Raw genomic sequence first — 20,704 nt, forward strand, 5'->3', positions numbered from 1 at the left:
CCATTTACAGATTCCCTAAAAGCAGCCCAGAACCTGCAAGAGGTAGGATGTCAGGAAAGACTTTTCTTCAAAGAGTGTGCAGGGGAGAAGAGAGGGAACGCCTTCCTCGCTCCTACAGCAGGACTTGGTTCTTCTGGAAACAGCCTCAGAATACAGCAAACAAAACCAACTTCAGGAAAATCAGGTTGTATATAAACACAGAAGCTCCACTTCACACTCTCAAAACAAGACGGTGCTCTTGCCCCTTTTCCCAACACATAGACGTGACGCTGAGATCTCCGTGTGCCCAGAGGTAGGTCTCCTTCCTCTCCAAGAACCGCTCTTTTCGTCAGCTGGCGAGGTCCTAGGATAACAAAATACCACAGTCACTGTCCCACAGGGATCACCTGTACATTTTATTCCATTTTAGCATTAAATGGTCAATCGTTACTAGCACACATCTACAGTGGCCCCGAAAGAAACACCCAGAACTTTGTGGATCAGCACGAGTGGAACGGGCGCAGTGAAATCCCTATAAAATTCATTCAATTTCCTTGCACAGGACTTGGAGAAAACTGAGTATTAAGTGACAAGAACTCAAAACTAGCAAGTCCACCTCAGAGAAAACCTGAGAACACCCTTCAGGCCACCTCCCTTCCTGTACGGGGTCGTCCACGCTACCCATCCCTCGTGCTTTTCCAACCCTGTTCTGGGAAACCCGGTGCCTGGATACTTACTCTTTGCCTTTGGGAGATAGTCCTGTGTCTCCTAGAAGACCCACCATCCTCCTCATCCGAGATTTCTATTGCTTCTCACCATATTTACTTGCTCCCATCTTCCCCCCTCGCCCACACGCCCTTCCTGTTTGTAGGGCACGACCACCGAGAGGCCTGGCAACGCCACTGCGGCACCGGCAGCGGTCGCAACGCGCTCCCAGCAGTTTGCTCTTGGTTAGCTCCCCCTGCCCCATCACTCCCACTTGCAGTTGCATCCACACCAGCCTTGGAGTCCTGGCACACACTGAGAAGGTGACAGATTCTGTGCCCAGCGAAGCTTCTTTCTCTCATCTGCAGCCCCCACCCCATCCCTCCCCCTCTTTAGGGTCATGAGGGCTTCACCAGAAGGAAACCAGTATCTAGGTGCAGGGTCAGTTTTCTCTGGATATAAACCAGAACTGTTTCTAAGCTGTGATTATTTCCGCCCCCCCCAGTATTTCAAAGGGGAACCTCTTGGGTCACTGATCAGGACTCGGATCACCTGCCTCACCGTCTACATTGCTACACTGACCTTGCTGCCAAAAGCTCGCCTGCTCCTTCAGTGCCTCTCCCAACCGTGCTTTCCCTCTGCCTCTCCACCTGCAGACAGAACCAGCACCTTCTCCTCCCTGGCCCTTGCAAGCTGTTTGAGTTGGTTTTCAAGTGCTGGTCTAACACTGCAAGATCTGCAGGGGAGGCGTGGTGCACGCAAGCATAACGCGGAGTTCCCTCTTGTCCCCAAAGCCACTAAGCACCTGGGATAAAATACACTCAGCACACACATTCACGCTGCTTTCCGATGTGCCTGTGAACATGTTTCAACATCCCGCTGCTCAGGATGTTGCTGCAACTGGCACCTCTGAGATACTCACGGAGGAATACTGATACAGAGGGTGAGTATTTCCCTGATTTGTCAGGGTGCAGATGGTACCAAAACACCGCTGAAGTCGGCCTCGTCCCTCCGTCACCCTTAGGATGAACAGCAGAAGGTGGGGGGGAAATCAGAAAAATCCTTGGAAACCTTTCTACAAGATAACCCATTATCTGTCTCCTACAGAAGTTCTGAGGATCAAAGGAAGTACATTCAAAAGATGCCCTATCTTCTCTCAGCTCAAGAATACCGGGAGCCCAAACCAATTTTTGATACTCTTCCAGCAGCCGTAGCCACTACAGCTTGCTCAGCCAGCTCGGCTGCAGTGGCGACCTCTGCAAATGTAAATCAAATTACTAGTAGCAAAATGGGGAAGCCTGCTCCTTAGAGGATATCGACTTACAGACTGCTAACCAGAAGGCAAAAAAAGCAGTGCGGAAAACAGACGCTTTACAGACTAAAGGATGAGAAGATGAAGCATCACATGATGCTCAAAATCCACACCTCATTCATTATATATCCTTGAAAAGCACCACAGGATAATTAGAGCTGCAAGGAACATCAGTAGGTCTCTAGTCCAACCTCCTGCTCAGAGCAGGGTTAGCTATGAGGTCGACCAGATTACTCATCTTCCTCCGACAACCGTGAAGAAGCCGGGTTTTAGTCAGTCTGTATGCTCAGAGCCACACGAAACCCGTGACTCAAATGCCACTCTGCCAGAAAACTATGAGTCTGAATCAGGACAACGTGCCTCTCTTAAGGGCTGCCCCCAATTTAAAGTTTGGGGTAATAAATGCACAAAACAGTCGAGCAACTTTCAAGATTGCCAGAAACACACGAGTAAAGACTTCTAGCCTAGCACAAACTAGGATTCACAGTAACAAGTCAGTGCAGAGTCACTGTCCTGGTTCCCCCAGACTCAGGAAATCCCATCTTACCGTCTCATTTAACAGGCCACCTTTTATTGCCAAACCTTCCAAAACTGGGGGTTAACGAGGTTCGTTGTAACGCAAGATAGCCACAGTCAGCTTCAGGCTGGCAGCGCTTTCTAGTGTCAACTCCGACCAGGAGAAGGGGGAGAGGAAGTTTCTAAAGAAGGAAAACTACTGGAGGACACTTCAGCTGATCTCTTCTCTTTGAAAATGAATCAGAGAGAGAAATGTTTAATCATTTCTCCAGTTCACAGCATAAAGTTCTAGCAACTAGGACAATGAAAGAAAGGTTTCTACAGTGGAAAAAAATCATTACGCTTGATGTGCTACAGTGTTCTGTGTGTTATTAGAGGAAAAGCATCTTTGCTCCTGCTAAAATGCAACCGACCTCTACTCTGCTACTTGTCAGTCTAATATTATCCCCACACAGCACTTCCTTTTACCTGTCCCTGACAGGCATATTTAAAAGATAATCACTTGATGTTTCCACTGGCTGTTAGTTGTGGTTTGGGGTGTCTAGCTGGGTATAAAACCTACAGCTACTGAGACTTCTTGTGCACCGTAGAAACAAAGGATCAAACTGTGAGTCTTCTGGTTTCACAGCTGCTATTTGAAGTAATAAAGTCTTACATGGATCTAATTAAAAAAATATTCAAACTGAAACCCTAAAGCCATTTCAAGGAGTGTTTGATCAGTTCATCTCTTTCATTTCCACCTAATGGCTACACAATCAAAAGAGAAGTGGAGGGGAAACACACGGCCCTGAAGACGCAGAGTTGGACCGCATTCAAAGCGTTTGCTGCTCCTGCACGTAGGAGAACAGCGCGCTCCTACCAGGACTCTGCTCCAGTATTTGTTTCCTTCACTTAACAGCAGGTTGGCAGCAGCTCAGCCACGAAAACCAGCAAGGCACATGCTCGCTTTGAAGTTCAGGCAGAAGTCTGTTGGTACCAGCTATTTTAATTCATCCTTCAGAAAGACAAGGCAGTTGATCATCAATTTACAGTAAGCAACACGCCAGGTCACAGGTCATTTATAATCACAGTCACCTTTACTCTGCATTAAAGCCATAATTAACAGTTAATGTTTAACTAAGGCTTTAAAATTTGTTTAAGCTGCTTTATTGCATAAAGAACTGTTGCTGCCTCTTCCCCAGCTCCCCCTTTCCTGCCTCCATCTCTAGCAGGGCTGCGGGGAAGTGTCATGTAGGCACCAAACACAGCAGACAAAATTTTCATCAAAGCATGAGGAAACTGGAAAGTAAGAAGCGTGTACTTAAAGCGTAGCTCCTGCCAGTTCAGCCCTCGTTACACCCATGCTTTGAAGCAGCAGCTCCCAACAGGGCTGCACTGAGATAACCCTCAGCGAGAAGAGCACTCCTCAAGAGAAGTAATCAAGTCATCAGCTTCGTGGAGGGCAGCCTGGAAGGCTGGCCTGGCTTTTACATCCCAAAGAAGTGCCTTTAAAGGACATTCAGAGAAATGTAGCCTCCACACGTCTGTTATGGGAGACAGAAGGCCTTCTTTTCAACACTTCTGTTCAAATCTAAATAGGATTCTCACTGACCATGGAGAAGAAAGGAAGGAAAGTTTTGACTTGCTAGTCAGAAGGATACAGCGCATCTTACACCACAGCTCCACATGAGCACGCTGGAAAAGTAGATGTTACGTGCACACATTTGGAGCATAGATCAGCAAAGGAGCTAAAGCCTTCTTGAACGGCAATTGCCCGAGAAGTGCTCTTCACTCAAACCCCAACAAGTCCAAAAGGAACTGCCACTCTGGAATGACAGCCTGGAGAAAAACCACCGCTACTGGGAGGTGAACAAGGTCCTTCTGAAATGCACCACAAGGACCCCACGAGAGGTTACTGACAGGCTGCAGCTCTCCTGAATGGCAAGAAGAAAGCCCAGCGACAGCTAGGGTGCTATCAGCTAGCCGATAACAAGATGTGCTGGGCAACTCACCCTGATAGGAGGAGAAGAAACAGGTATTTACAACGCCAGGCTATCATGGCTTTATCTGGACAATTACTAGAGGGAACACGACGTATCGCCATCCCAGGGAGCCCGTCTCTGAGCGTGCGACGTGCCTCCAGAAAATTACCTAATTAGGGTACCACTCATCTGCTATCTACGGAAGTGATTCTGCAGTCAGCCATACCCTCATTTCTCTCTCTAACGTGTCGTGTGGGGATGCCCAGCTGTTAGTGCTTGAAGTGGACTCACTTTATGGCCAAGACGGCTGTGAAGCCTATCTTCAGAGCGCGGTAGCAGACGAGCACACACACTCAGGGACTCCCTGCATCTGAAGGCTTGAGCAGGCTCTGAGTACCCCATTACAGGTGCACCAGACGTCCACATTCACAGGTGAAGGTGCAAGGAGCAGATGCGCTACTCCTCGTTTATCTAACCAAGCTATATGAACTTCCATTGCCATCTGAAGATCTGCGCTTACACGCTTTTTCCTCAGGATTTTTTTTTTTTTTTTTGCAAGTCAATTTGTCATGTTCCTCAGCTCTGCAAAGGATCCACAGCGAGTTTCAAGCACTGCCTGTATGCTAGACAGGCAGCTCAGTGGCAGGATGAATTCTCCAGAGATCTTTAACAAGTCTCGACTCCAAAGACCCTGAATGCTGATGACATGCACTACCATCCTGAACCTGAGGTGATGGAAGAAGGATCTGTCAAGTCTGCTCAGATCTGTGATAGGACAAGGATACCTAAAGCAAAAAGGAAAAACAGAAAGCGGAGCTCTTTCCCAAGCATTTCTAAAAAAAGTCCCTTAAAACAGCACCCAGACAGAGCAACAAAACAACTTGTTCAGAGAGCAAGAGGTCTCACAAGAGGGACAATTATGGGAAGGTGAAAGAAGGGATGAACTCTTCAACACACACTTCTGACTCAGAAAGGACTTCATCCAGCAAGTCTGGGCTGAAACTGATCCTTACAGCAGCTCCCAGTCCTTTAAGAGCTCAGATAACTTTCATGTCAATAATGCTCAGCATTCTGTCAAATCAACAGGTCCCTGATAAAGCAGGGTGGGTAGTGGGAGAGGCACATGAAGGTCATGTCTACCCAGACTGGAAATAACTCCGCAGTTCTGCAAACCAACTCCCAGCTGGGCCAAGACACTCCCTGCATCTCAAGCAAAAAGCCTTTCTGAAAGCAACATTCCCCAAATCTGAAGCCCTCGTTAGCAGCTCCTGCCTCTCAGTGCTGACAACCACAAACATTGTCTTTTTGCAAAGTTCTGTTACCACTATGTCAGACACAGCAAGCAATGCCCTGGTGCTGTTCCGGCAGTGAGGTAGCCCCCGATCCCCTGTCAGCTGCTCCGTGTCGCTGCTGATGGAAAGGACACCCCACTGTGGGGCTGCACTTGGCGAACGATGCTTGGCAGCTCACAAGCAGAGGAGTATTTCCCAAAACCACAATGAACACTTTTGAGGGCATTTAGCACTTATTTTGTTAACCTCAGCTGTCCCTGTATCAACACAGCTACTACAACGCCCACTTATAGCATTTTAAACTCTTCCAAAGTTTGTCAGTGTTTCACCACTCACTCTGCTGGAGCGGAAAGCTGGCAGGTCTCACAAGACCCTGACCAGCACCCTCTCGTAATCAGGAGAGCATCTTACCTGAAGCCTAGGGTATCAGGTCATTAAAAGTTTGCAGTTTCATTTGAACAAAGTGGAGACTGTGGAATAAGGAGAAGAAAAAAAAAAAACAAACCCAAAAAACATGGAAGGCCCCCCAAAAAATCAGCCAGCAGGGTTCGCACCACCATCATCTGAAATTTTTTTTCTTCCCAACTGTGTGCTGAAGTTACCTTCTGCTGTGCTCAGCTCCCCTCTCCTCTGCTGCCACAGGCTCTGACGCCTCGTCCTGGTAGCAGAGTCCTCAGTGCAGTGAGACACAGGGACACCCACGCTCAGTGACACTGACCCCAGCGTGGGTAGGGTACGCGGGTACAGCAGCCAGGCCACAGCTGGCCCACGTCCATGCGCAGTGATTTAGATCACTGAGCGTGTCTGCTCAGGATGAGACGTCACTGAAATAAGCAGGCAGTGAAAAACATCCTTCGCTCTTTGGAGGTGGCAATGTCCTCCAAGCCCAAGAGAATGCGTGATTCTTCATAGAGGCATGGTTACAGTTCCCTACACTCAACACTCCTTTGAGAAACCAGACTAGAAGAACAAGCACACAACAGTAAAGTATGGAAAAGGGCCCTTTGTTTTGCTGTGTAAGGCACAATCTTTTAGAATCCCCATATTTAAGACTAAGAGAAACAGACAGGATAAAGACATTTCTTCTGCTAGTTCAGAGAGAAAGTCTGGAGCACCCCAGATCAGCAGGACCGGTGGCCAGGCATGCCAGTTCTGCCTGGGTTGCCAAGAGCCCGGGGAGAGCTGCTTACCACCGTCTAATGCCACAAGGACCAAAAGCAGCACTGGGGACTTCTGTGCCTCAGCTACCAGCACAGCTAAGCTGCAACCTGATCCCAGGCGTGAGAGTCACAGGCACCTGCAGCAGGCTCCCATCCAAAATCGGTTTGGTCACTACCTACTTGGGTGTAGGTTTATCCAATTTGCCTTTTTACCCATCAAGGTAACAAAATATTTTTACTTACACTTCATATAGCTTATCACAACTGAAACACGAGGGGTGGAGAAAGGAGACTTTAAAAATGATACTTCAGAGAAAACCTTAAAATAACGATGCATCTCCTTACCGCTGGAAGTGAAGGCCAGTAACTCTGAGTGCTCTGCAAAACTAAAACTTTCTTCATAAAGAAATTCACATCCTACACATAGATCATTCTCTTTAAACTCTACCTGCATGATAAACCAAGTATTATCATGGGAATGAAGAGAGCCCAGCATCTTTTTCACTCTCTACTGATTTGTAACAGCAGCATATTTTATCTTCCAGCTGCTGGCAAAAGCTCTGAGAAATAAAAGCCCGGACAGGGGTATTCACTGGGGGCTCAGCCTGTCCCTTCCAGGGCAAGTGTGCTGGGTGGCCTCAGGCAGGCAGACAGGAGCTTGAGGAGAAGCGCAGCCAGGAACCCGCTCCTACCTCACCTCGGAGCTTCACATTTGAGAACGCAAAGGGGAACGCCAGGCTTTAGACACCCGCTAAGTCTTAGAGAGGATGGCCCTGGGCTGGGCCCCAAGGCAGGCCTCTGATGAGGCTGGAGAACCATCACTTCACCGAAGCCTTGGAGGACAGGCACGGCAGGGCACTGAACTATATTGCATGGGTCTCCCTCCTTTCCATTTCACATCATCTTTTCACTTCTAAGCCCAGGCCGGACCTCCCGGTCTGGGCAAAGCCACCCCTAGTGCATTCAAACGAGGGATCCATGTCCAGTACACCTGACCGGGAAGCACGCACGTCATGGCATCCCTAAGCAGAGGTGGTGCAGTCATTTCTCCACTGACAGTTTCTAGAAGAGACCAGAGCCCACCAATCTTCCAGAAAGGTATTACAGGTACTACCGCAGGCAAGAACTGCAGAACTCCTCTGAAAAAAAGAAAGATGCTAGAAGAGGAGAGAGCTGGAGGGAAAACAAAACAAAACAAAAAAACCCAAAACCAACCCAACAACCTTATTAAAGATTTTCTCCTTTCTCTGCTTAGCAAGGAGAATGCTTAATTAAGTCATCCTTCAAGCCTTCCCACTCGCTCCAGCAATGCTCAGCATAAAGCAGATACTTAACAATTTCCTTCGCAGCACAGGACATCTCAGCGGTACAATAATTTGCATATTCTAAAGGAGAAGTGAAATTGCCGGTTCTCTGTTGTTCGGCTTTACACAGTGGGTAGGGACGGCATCAGCAGGAGGCGCATTTTAGATCTGCTCAGTAATAAGGGAGAGCAGGAGGAGAAGGAGCAAGCTGCTGTTTACTCAAAGTCTGGAGCCTTCCCAAGGCAGGAGTTTTGACTGTGTTATGCACATACCTCTCAGTTTATTTGCAAGTCTCTCTCAGCTTATTAGGTCAGTTTAACTGGCAACTGCTGCTGATTTTAAGCCCAATTATAGTCACTTCTACCTGGTGACACAGCCCCAGTTCTGCAGCCAATTCTCACCAATTAATGGCTTCAGAATTGCTAGACCCTGCTATTCGTAGCAATCTCAAGTTTGACCTCAGAGTCATAGTTTCCTGCCATAATTTCAGCATTGTTTGTTTTCACTGGAACACTTCCCTGTGTGCTCTCAACTACTGAGACCACTTCTCCTGTGTATTGAGGTGAGATACACATTAGAGGCAAGCTTTCAACTTTGGCCCACCCATAATAAAAAGAAGCTCATCTTTCTGGGATGAAAACGATCACCAAGGACCCTCTACTAGAATCCAGACATTTCTAGGGAATTTGTCCCCACTCCTCATGATTAAGTTCTCTCATCATGAAGGACCACAGCAATACAGTGGTAAGAAATTCCTTTTTTTTTTCTGCCGGGTCTTTCAAACAAGAAGGAACAAAAAGCTCCAATAAGCCAGCGGTCCTCAGCCCATCCATCCTGCAGTTTAGGGGACACTGAGGAGGACTTTCAGCTATGCACATCCCAGGTAACCTGGCTCAACACATCTGCATGACACAAAGCGTACAGAGGCAGGCAAATAACCCAGACCCAAAGAGGGACAAGCACGAGACCCAAGCCACTGCGTTTGCAAGGAACTGCAGCAGGACGGATTTAAGAAAGTGCTTGTGCTTCTGTTTCTCCCTCTGAGTATTTCTGAATTCCTCCAGGAAGCATCACAAGTGGCCTTGCATTTCACCAAAGAGAAGATTTATTCTGACCTGAAACTCTGTTAAAAAGGAAGAAAGCATGTTCCAAGCAAGATGTTGTTTGTGGCAATTGGAAGAACTGGACTCTACAGTGAGAGGGATACAGAAATACCAGGCAGAACAAAGATACTCAAGTGTGTCTGGGTTTGAGTGTCATTATGCAAAACATAAAACGCAGCCCTGGATTATTCAGTACAGAGAAATGAAGCATTTGTCTCTGTAACAGAGCAACTGCTGCAGAACTCACCAAAAGGTATTGCAAACCCACCTGGGAAGGAGCTCTGAAGCAGCGGCATGGATGCAGCAGTGTTTCAGGAAGGAGAAAATGCCACAGCTACAGCTCTGAGTCATTTAGCTGGTAAGCTGGACAACGGGTCAGGTCAACGCTTAACAAGCACCTGCCAGCTGGTATACAGGAAAGTTTTCCGTAACTGTTGTGATTCCACTGGATCATTAAACATGAGCTACAGGCAGCATTCACAGGCCATCTACTCACTAAGACAGAAAGGATGAAGCAGGCCTGCCAGACTGACCGAGTACAGCTTGTACCCTAAACTGAACTTGTACAAAGTTGTCAGAAAACACCAAAGAATGTTCTGCCTCAAGCCTGACTAATTAGCGGTGCCTTTGATAGAGAGCAGGAGCTCCAGTTGGAACTGCTTTGCTCCTCTCTGAATATGTAATGAAGTTTTAAAGCAAGATGCAGCAGCAAACCGACCTCCAGCTAGCACAAGGCCCTGCCCTGCAAGAACCTCCTCCCACAAGGGATTTTTCTTGCAATGAATTAACAGTAGATTCTTGTGTAGGTCTCAGTGATTTATGTTTGTCTGGAAGACTTAGTTTATTTTTAGTACTGTAACTAAAACCAACTTCAAAGAAGGTTAGAAATCTCTTTGACTGACAGCTGCCCATCAGCTGTGTAAGGCGGGAGAACTCCAGGAAAGTGCTATACATGTGCATCCATAGGAGTCAGTGGAGAAACTCTGGCTGACAAACAGTTCAGCCCAATCTTTAAGCTTGCCTCCAGCAGAGGTTTCTCTTTTCCCTTCCCCTTTGCACTCCTCACTCTCCACTAACTGAAGACACTGTTTTACTTACAACAATAGCTGAGTGCCATTATACCAGCTGTGGGGAAAGCAGCATCTCTGCAAGCCGCTTTTTGGGAAACAAGAGGCCACACAATCTTACCAGTGGAGGACCCGTCTGGTGACCCAGCAGATCACCATGTTCATTCAGAGTTGCCACCACAAAGCAGGGCCAGCCGATGCACAGGTCAACACAAGAGGCTTCCCAGGTCAGGCACCGCTACAAACTACTGTCAGACACAAGACCCAAGTCCAACAGGCTTCCAAACTGCAAGTCTCTGAAATTCAGCAAGTGGAGAATCAGAGCCTCCTTGCCAAGTCCAGAGCCACAGACTTCCTGCACACGCTAGCAAGACCACCCGTCAGTCCTAAATCCCCTTTCACAGCGACTTGCCTGGGGGCAGGGACCTGCGAACAGATGTGATCAGTCTCATCCTGAACCCAGGGCAGAAGAATCTGTGCTCCGAGGCAGTTGAGCAACATGCCCAGCTCAGATCAGGGCACAGGGTCGGCAGGAGGGGTGAAGACTACAGCAGGGAGGCACGTCCAGCCAGAAGAGAGTTGTGTTGCTTTAGGAAGCAGCCATTGAATCAAACCTCTTCCTCAAATACTACCTTAGCTTCCTCACAAGCACAGACAAAAGAGCCAACCTTAAAATAGCAGACCTGCACCCTGCACTTGCACTGCTACTGATGGAAAGGCTGCCAATACTCATTTTCTACAAGAAGAGGTACTGCCTGTATTGCATGAGAGAGAACAGCAGCAAACTCTGACGGCCCTGAGCTGGTGATGCTTTCTGACAGAAGGCTGCTGTCATTTTCTGCAACTCTTTCCCTAGGGTTTACCCCGAGGCAAGAGACCAGCAAAGATTTCCACTCCCCCTTGCACCCCCCTGAAGGTTTTGACAAAAAAAGAATGATCAAAGAGCCTTTGTGCATTTATAAACCCGTCAATTTTGCTAGAAGATTTAAGGCTTTAAAGAGTCCAAAACATCTACTTGAAATTTTCTATACAAACAGGTTTTTTAATATTTCAAAAAACCCAGAAATAAAATATTTAGATTTTTCTGAAGTGAGGCATTCCAGCAGCTCCAGACAGAAGCGCTGGAGGGGAGAAGGAAATCTAATTCTTAAGTTTGACAGGAACAATTTTTTTTGTTTCTTTTAATTGGCAGAGAAACAAGACTACACAGCTATTTCTCCCCCTGGCTCTGACAGGGAATAGCTGGGATGAGCAGCACAGGAAACAACAAAACCAAACTTACTCAAGTGCTGCCAGTTTCAGGTTCCTGTCCCACACCAGCTTGCCTGCAGGAAAGATTCCCCAAGCCAACGATGTAGCAGCGTTTCACCCCACCATCCTGCCCCTTCCCCTCCATGCACTCCTGCTACCTTACATTTTGCCTCCAAAATCCTCCCACGCAGAAGAGAAGCAGGTTTCCCACCTGAAAACAGTTCAGACATGACAGAGGTTTTGGGAGACCTCAGCCTTTTTCACAACTTGATTACCTTTATTTCTGGTCAGCCAGAAGAAGAGTTGAGAGGGGCAAACATTCGGCAGCACATTTCTTTCTCCTTTTCCATGTAGTCCTTGTAGCAGCTGCAAAGTAGAGCACAGCATTGCATCACTGGCTGCGGACTGCCCGCCCAGCCGTCAGCACCACAACCAGAAAATATATATTATTTTTTCTAGATAAATAAATTAGCCTAATGTAAGAGTGTGCTGGTAGCAAAGACGCAGCTCTTCCAAGCCCTTCTTTCTGCCGTGTCAGGGAAGGAGAGCTGGAAACACTGTGTCTCACCCCCAGGCCTTGGGTCTCTGCTTCGCTGTGCCTATTAGCCAAGTAGATCATTTGACCTTCGGTAGCCAGATGCTTTCTACACCAGTTTTGCAAGCATGTGACAACGCAGAGGAACCCCCCCTGTATCCTGGGGTCTACTTTCATGTGTCCTCATTTGTGCCACTCCCTGTGCGAGCTCCTTCAGCACCCGGCAGGAGACATCATCCAAGTGCCCTACTCCAGGATATCTACCATTGACACCGCATCTGGGCAGATGATGGGTAGGAGACAGCAGGGATTTGGGTCCGGACTAAGCGGATGACAGGGCAGATGCTTCCTCCTCCATTCTCACTTCCCTGCCAGTGTCACATTCGCATGTCAAAAGCTTCCCAGACTGCTCCATTTTAATCGCTGCTTCTCCAAGCACAGCGTCCTCTGCACCCTGTGCTCTCACCTCACCAGCAATGAGGTCTCACTGGTGAGGAATCCCTGAGCCAGAGGGTGACTCAGTTTGGGCACCATCCCAGGGATCAATGGCTGCCCACACGGTCAGCTTTCCTGCATCTGCTACCATAAAAGGTCAAAAGCAAAGGTTTTTGTTGCAACACATCAGAAACAGCACAAGTGTGACGTTGGCCAATGCTCTCTCAGCCCCCTACCATCAGCACCCCTGCGTCCCGAACCTCAAAGTGTTTCGTTCAATGAAATCCCAGCACAGCAAGTCTCTTCTGTTAAGTCTCAAACAGATGTTGCCACAACTGTCCACACTGAGTAGATCAGGGATGCCCACCTAGACCGTGGATGGCACGCTCACACGCCTACCACAGCAGGAAATCCAAGAGCCCCTCATTTGGAGGTGCAGGTTCATGCCGATATCAGAACAACCCCATTTTGTTCTGGATTTGATGCTATGCAAGCCTTCCAATAGAACTGCCAAATCCAGCAGCAGAATTTGCACCAACAAGACCACTACAGCTGGTACCGGACATGCATTCCACAAAACCCTCACCCTGGATTCTGCCTGTTGTTCTCCAGTGAAGTGAATTTTGCCAAGAACCTGGTTCAGCTGTTAAACAGATACTTTTCGAAGTTTTGTTTTAGACAGCAAAAGGTAGCTGTTGATTAACACACAACATTCCTTTTTGTAAAGTATAAATGTATTCAGTAAGGAAGTGAAAAGCCTCTAAGAACAAGATTTTGATTCATATTCCATTTCTGAAGCATTTGCCAGATCACATTACGAGTTTTCTCAGGCAAGGCAGTCTGGCAACATTACACGATCTAGACTGAGGTACGGCATAATTTACAACGCCCGATAACGTTGTCTTCATCTATTTTACACTAATTCCACTCTTTGTCATAGTAAAAACAAGAAATACACCAATTTTAACTGGCACCGAGGCAGAAACTCTGAGACCACAGTGGTTTAACGCGTACTCAGCTTACTGACAGACGCGTTAGCTGTACATGCTGCTATCTCCAGAGTCAGAGCCGACAAGCCTGCCGGCTGCTTCCCCGAAGGCAGAATGCCTTGTTGCTTCCTGGTAGCACAACCTCAACATTATTAGCAAGATTTCTCTTTTCCCTGCCAACATATTTCGAACAAGTCTAAGGGAACACATGAGGCTTCTAGAATCGGGACTTCTAGCACTGTACCACAGGTCTTTGACACTACGCACATACCAAGCCTCCAAGAGTAGCTAGCCAGCCACCCAGATCTAATTTATAACTACTTGTGCTCACCTAGCAATTTGGTAGCTACCTACCCAGAGGCAGATCAGGATGAATAGAAGTGGTTTATTTCAGATTTCCAGACCAGCAGCTAATACTGCCTTCAAGTTCTTTGTACTTCAGAAGTAACAGAACAAGTTTGAAGATGTGGTGTTACCACAGACTAATAAAGACGATGTGGATATACAGGACACCGACGTGCAAGGGCAGCCCTCTACCAAAACATTACCCGGTGAAGGCACTCAGCCCACGAGACTGGCTTTTCCAGCTGCACCACCTACTCTCATAAGAGATGTTACTGCTGCCTACAAACCTTTTTGCAAATGCCTAGCAGCGACACACAAAAGAAGAGGGTTCGTATTCAAGGGCTGCTTTGTGATCTCTGAAGCTGGGGACTGCATCGCCTTCTGCATCTGTGAACAGTGCCAGAAGCAGAGCACACACTTTTGGGAACCAGCTAGTGCTTTTGCCAGTTTCAAAGGGAAGAAGAGAATGAGGGCAGAGACTAGCGTTAGTCATGTTTTGGTGGGGCTAGTGCATGACTAAAGCTGGCAGGATTGTGCTGTACTCAGCCTGCGGGTGAAGGGAAAGTTTGCCTTCAGGATTGCTCACTTATTACCTCCAAGACAGCAAGACATTCACTTTTAAGGAATATTAGTATTTGTAGCATTGCACACTGAAGCACTTGCAGTGCAGAAGAGCTGCTGTAATTAACCAATGCATCTTAAAGGGAATGAAAATTGTACTTATTAATCCAGAATATTATCAGCTTGAGCGCTAGCCTACTGCATTTCATTGGGTTTGAGGCATTTCAGCACCCCCATCTCCTGTCATCACCCTGACCTACCTACTCACAAGGAGCGTAACACACACAGCCCCCCAGAGAAACTGTACGGAAAGAGTGGGTGCTCTCAGCTTCTCACCTATCACCTGTAACCACTGTGTCTGCGAAATGTTTGAACCAGCTGTCTCCACGCTAAGAGAAACCTCCTGCATTTTCCCAAGTCACTTACTAATCCAATAGTTTTGGGTTTTGTATTTTTAAACACTTAAATATTTTTGAGTGGGTGTTCCAGCCTGTCAAAGCACTCTCTCTTCCACAGGGATGGAAAGGAGTTCTCTCACCTTGCCAACTTTTTCAGCTCATTGTTAATATCGTGGTTAAATGGCTGTATATGCTGAGCTCTGACCAGGAAATCCCGGGCTTTTTCGTATTCTGTCATGCAGAGACAAGCCTGCCATTGAAAAAAGACAGATGTGTCGCAAGATAAATATAGACTCACTGCCATTCTTCAGGACTCAAACATGTGCAACCACAAACATCTCTCAGACAGATCCAGGTAGCTCAGGAATCCCCCATGAAAAGATCTGTGTGACAGATTTACAGAGCGCCAGATTTTCCAAAAGGTCAGATGCAGACAAACCACCTCGACTGCTGCAGCAGCTTAGGAGGCCTGGCCCAGAATTTAGTGGTTCTCCTCGGTTCATTCAAGGTTCTCTCCACAGTCAGTCAGGCCGGGGTATCCCTTGATGTGGCTACCAGAGGAATTTATTTTTGCCCACCTGGCCACACCTGAACAGCGCTTTGGCGTTTCTTTGGTCAATCTCCAAGGCCTTCTCCCCATATGCCAAAGCCTGGGCAGGACGTTCCAGTTTCAGGTAAGTAAGTGAGAGATTCAGGAGCACCAGCAACTTGGAAGCATCGATCTGACACTGCTCTGCCTCACTGGAAGGGCTGCGACCAAGGATGGAGAACGCCTGAGCAGACAGGGAAGAAGAACTAGTGCACAACAAATCCGTTATGGCAAGTGAGAAATCCATCTCGGACAGCTACACTCATGTTTCTGTTCACCTAGGTCAGTTAAAAATAATAATAATCAAAACTCTAAATATACTGCATGACTAGCCAGCTCAGCCATAAGACTACAGGTTTAGGAACCTATCAAGGAACTTGAAAGTAGCAGAATAAAACAAATTACTCCCAGGACTCAGATTTAAAGGACAAAGATGGAAGAGAAATCTTACAGGGAGAAAGGCAATTTAAATTATTTTTGTTACAAAAATACCTAGAAAAAGCAACTCTGAATGGAGGGAAGAAAAATCACAGAAAACTTCACTACCTCTGAAACAAAGGCACATACATTCCAGTTTGGGAAGAACTGAGTATTCCCCTGCCTGGAGAGGTCGTGGAGTCTCCATCCCTGGAGAGTTCAAAACCTGAACGGACACAGTCCTGGGCACCCTCCTGCTGCGGCTGACCTTCCTTCAGCAGGGGGCTGGACCAGACAACCTCCAGAGGTTCCTACCAACCTCAACTCTTCTGTGATTCCCAACTGGAAGGCTAAAAATAAAAGTTAGAGTGCCCAGTGTGCCAGCGATACCTGTTTCCAGACCAAAGGGATTCTAGATTCCTTCTCAAAGCATTAATCAGCACACTGCTGCAATACAAGGCCATGCTGTATTATAACATCTCCCAGCAAAAGCTGACCTGAAAGGCTCCAGTTCGGCAGTCAGCCACGCAAACCGCTCAGGGCTCACACAGCCGCCGAGATGTACTCTTCCCTCTCGGCTAGAGCCCACAGGGAGCAAGCCTGAAGGAAAGGGGTTCTGCCTACTTCTGCCAAGCCCTCTCCTCCTTCGTTTACCACTGCTGCTCACACAAAAGCGGGGTCTAAGATCTGTTCTTAAATAACAAACTATGCCTGGAAAACATAATGAAGTTATTTGATCTCTAAATTGTACTTGTTATGGTGAGCTAGCCTTTAATAATCACTGCTTTCACAGCTTTTCACAATGGAAAACACATTTTTTCTGGTGTCATACCCTTTTGTATCTGTCTTTGGCACCCTCGAAGTGCCGCTTACGGTAGAGGTAGTTGCCAAATTCTCTCTCCGTGTCTGCCACTTTCAACACCTTTTGTAGCGGAAACGCATCCTGCTGCTCCTGTATAAAGAAATACCCGAATTTCAGCTCAAACAAAAGAAAACAAGCAGAGGGCTCAGACAGGAGAGTCCTGCACAGTCCCCTTCTATTCACAGAGCAGGAGCCAGGCCGTTGCCAAGGCCCCTGCAGCATCCAGCCAGGCCACCACCACACGGCATTTCCCTTCGCCAGGCTGAAACACGCCACTGTTCCTGTGCTGGTAACTCCTGGGGAGGAGTGCTACCAACCAGGGCAGGAAGCTCACCAGGACCAAAGGAACTCCAGGGGAGGGAAAAAAGTAGGAATTTGTTCTTAAACCCTGCCCAACTCTCTCACCTGCTTAGCACAGAGCAGACAGTTAACGCAAACGCTACTGCTGGCACAAAAGGTGAAGCTGATTGAAAGGCTCCATTGCCCTAATGGCTCAGCATCACCTAGGGTGGCTGCCTCAGGCCAGCTCCGGGACCAGTCTGACACCCACACAAGACACCAACCAGCAAAACAAAAAACCCCAACAATAATAAAAAAAGATTAAAAAAAAAAATTAAAAAAAAAAAAAAATCGAGGGACAGGTTTTCTCCTGGGTTTGCAAGTTTGAACCAGCTCACAGAGAGAGGTCAGTTAGCCAGAAAGGGTGGGCAACTAGCAAGAAGGGGAGTAAGCTCTCTTGCAACAAGTGTGGTTTGCTCGCAGGGCTACGTGTGGAAAACATGGCCTGAGCAGCAGCAGGGGGGAACGAGGAGGGCCTCCCCCCACCAGCGCTGCTGCCTGTGCCCCACTCACTGACCCACAACCACAGCCCAAAGCCCTTTACATGAAAAGGGGGGATTAACAATAACACCGTAACTCACCAGGGAGGAAAGCCAGCAGTGAAGGAGCACTTGGGAGAGCAGCCAAGAGGCAGAGACAAAGGGTGGGGGCTGGGGGGGGGCACTTGGAGGCTGCCGACTGAACAGGATTTTCACAGACAGCTCCTTCAGAGAAATTCCTGGAAGCTGGTGCCCTCTAGTGAAACCATGAGGTTTCTTGTAAAGCTAAAAATAAATGGAAGTCGTTCCACTGACTCCAGCACACAGGAGCAAACAAAGGCAGCACGCAGCTTCTCCCTCTGCACCAGAGTGCAAACAGAGCAAGGCATGGAGGGGCAGCGTTAAAGGGCGTGTGTTTGTATCAGAGCAGAGCTAGTAGCCCAGGGTCTGGCTAACTGCACCTGCATTAACCTAAACATATGTAATGCATGAGCCACAGCAACTGGAAGGAAAGATGACAAAGGTTTAGCCTCCAGACTTAGGTCTCAAACCTTATTAAGGCAACTCACAGCAGTCAACTCAAAGAATGTGTCAGATTCATCGGAGTCTAGGAAGTCCAGCACCTCCACTTCGAACATGACTGTGGCATTCGGGGGAATGAGAGGAGGACAGCCCTGCCGCCCATAGGCATAATCCGGCGTGAAGACAAATCTTGCCACCTCTCCCTTCTTCATCGTCAGCAGGCCAATTTCCAGGCCCCCAGTGTGATGTCTGTTGCAACAAGATATGGAAGGTCATGAGAACCGCAAACATGGAAACCCCCTTGGACACAAAACAACAATCTCTCCTAAAGCCTGGAGGAAAAAAATCCTTGGTAGCTCAGGCCTCAGCGACTACAATGGTCAACTGCCCCCTGTTATGGATTATCAAGGCAGTCTGCTGTGGGACCAAGCACACAGTGAACAGCAACAGCTCCTCTCAGCTGATTTAAAAACACCAAGACAGCAGCTGCCTCGGGGCAGGCGGCAAGCACCCCCGCTGCCACTAACAGTCAAGAGAGTGATCAGTCCCAGACTGACCATCACCAGTGTGAAGCAGGAGGCTTTTGGACTCCATTAACAAGTTTTAAAGGTTTCACATAACCTAAAGATACTAAACAGCATTTAAATTGACACGTCTTAATGGGCTGGGCTTTACAACCCCGAGCCCCAGGACAGACTTTTTGGCTCAAACCTACCTTTTCCAAGTTTCATCAGCCCAGGAGACTTGCTGTAGCAGTTTGTGCAGAAGGGCTCATCCCAGTGTTCCAGGTACCCAGAGTACTTCACTGTGCAGCCCAAAGTGAGGAGTGGGGAGAAAAGCAAGAGTTTGATTTCATATCCAGTAACAGTACCATTGGGAGCACACTGGGAGTTGGTTTTGCAACACCACCCTTTTATCCTGCTTTTCTTTTTTCCTTCTGCTGTAGAACAGCAGAGGCAGCACAAACCACCTTGTGTTTTATACCAAAAACCTGGTCACATCCAAGTAGCCAAGTGTTTTAACATCATCACCAGATAAAGCAGCTGCTTCACAGTCTTGATCCCTATCTAATTAAGAGATGTGATCTTGTGTTTTTAAGAATTGGAAACTTCAGCTATAGAAATTAAAATGCCCCAATTATCTGCAGAAATACATAACAAAGCCTTTCCTAACCAAAGCTGGAGCCCTGGAAAGAGAAACAAAGGGAGAATGTACCCCTCCAAGCTCTACCACTCTCCTGGGCGCTGTATGCGTAACTCCAGCTCTCACTCAGTGAGAAAACGCACTGTAACGAGCTTCCCTTGACAGGGCACCAGGCCCTTGCACTTCAGGAATCACTTTCAGCTCTAAACTTCTCCTCTGTACTGTGAGCACAGGTGGGACCTGGAAATCCTGCTTTTCTCAAGGTCAAGATGCCCTTTCATTTAATCTGTCAGCCACAAGAAGTTAAACAGAGTATCCCAAGTGCTAAAATGCTGATAAGGAGAGCAGACAGTCTCTGAAACAGAAAGACACACTACTGTATAAGCACTTTTAAGTTCTTGTTCTGATCTCACGCTAAAGTCCAAAGCACTCAGATTTGCCAGCCACAAGCACCTCAACATTAGAGGCTCGGGGGATCTTTTACAACAGGTTCTGTCCTCTCCAGTTCGTCCAGCGCGCACCTCAGGCCCAGCCACGCAGACCAAAGCAAGGACCTTGCACCGAGACGTAAATGACATAGATGAGCACGAGACCCTGACTTCAGTCTATGCTTCCAAGGATTTTAGGTTTTCTTAGTCCTGCTAACCACGGATTAAACTTAACAATTGCCACTTATAAAGCTGCTCAGGAGACGGTCAGTGGGGCCTGCAGGCTTGTACCCACGAAGCGGGGCACAACGTTACCGCAGAGCGCACCAAAACCCCCGGGGAGGCAGGCTGCCAGCCTGTGCAGCGCTCATTGCAGGAGCCTGGCTGGTGGCACGGCGCGGAGGACACACAGCCCCGGGGCAGCTGTGAGAACCGGGCCGGCCCTGTGACAGGAGGGTGCCCAGCCGCTGCCACACGGCCTCCCGCGGCCCACGGGAGGAGCACGGGCACCTCGGCCTGCCCAGCACCACAGGCCCCAGAGCCCCGGCAGTACCTGCCACGGAGGCGGCCGGGGGCACAGCCTGCCCGGTGCCAGGGCGCAGCTCCTCCTTGTGCACCCCTCCATCGCCGCTCAGGTCCCGCAGGCCCCGGGCCCGCACCAGGCACTGGAAGGGGGACACGGCCGGGGCCTGCCCCGCCGGCTGCGGCCTCCCCTCGGGCCCGGCCTCGCCCGCAGCCCCGCCGCGGCCCACCATCACGCGGAGCACCTCCCCTCGTCCCGCCCCTCGCCCTCTTCACCAATCACCGCCCACCACACGCTGCGCCGTCAGCCAATCACGCTCCGAGGAGCGACCTCATCCCAACACGCTGCTTGAGAGCCACGCGCCGGCGCCCCTCGGGGAGGGACACGCCCCTGCGCAGCTATCGGCCAATGGGCGATGGAGGCGTCACGGGGCTTCGCAGTGCACCCTGGGGGATGTAGTCCGCCCCGCCCTCGCCTGTGGGGCGCGGC

At 48.6% G+C, this 20,704-nt stretch overlaps 1 protein-coding gene across 1 annotated transcript; it reads right to left on the minus strand.

Annotated features, from left to right (window-relative positions):
* Positions 1 to 280: 280 nt before the first annotated feature.
* FKBP6 (FKBP prolyl isomerase family member 6 (inactive)) lies at positions 281 to 20,447 on the minus strand. The gene is given in 9 exon segments (XM_050909177.1): positions 281 to 343; positions 11,926 to 12,016; positions 15,054 to 15,163; positions 15,492 to 15,686; positions 16,752 to 16,871; positions 18,169 to 18,362; positions 18,365 to 18,370; positions 18,837 to 18,926; positions 20,246 to 20,447. Coding segments are annotated over 8 exon segments (996 nt in total). The 3' UTR covers positions 281 to 343; positions 11,926 to 11,937.
* Between the last annotated feature and the right edge of the window lie 257 nt (positions 20,448 to 20,704).

Source organism: Gymnogyps californianus, chromosome 20 (assembly GCF_018139145.2).
Source record: "Gymnogyps californianus isolate 813 chromosome 20, ASM1813914v2, whole genome shotgun sequence".
In the NCBI taxonomy this organism is placed as follows: Eukaryota; Metazoa; Chordata; class Aves; order Accipitriformes; family Cathartidae; genus Gymnogyps; species Gymnogyps californianus.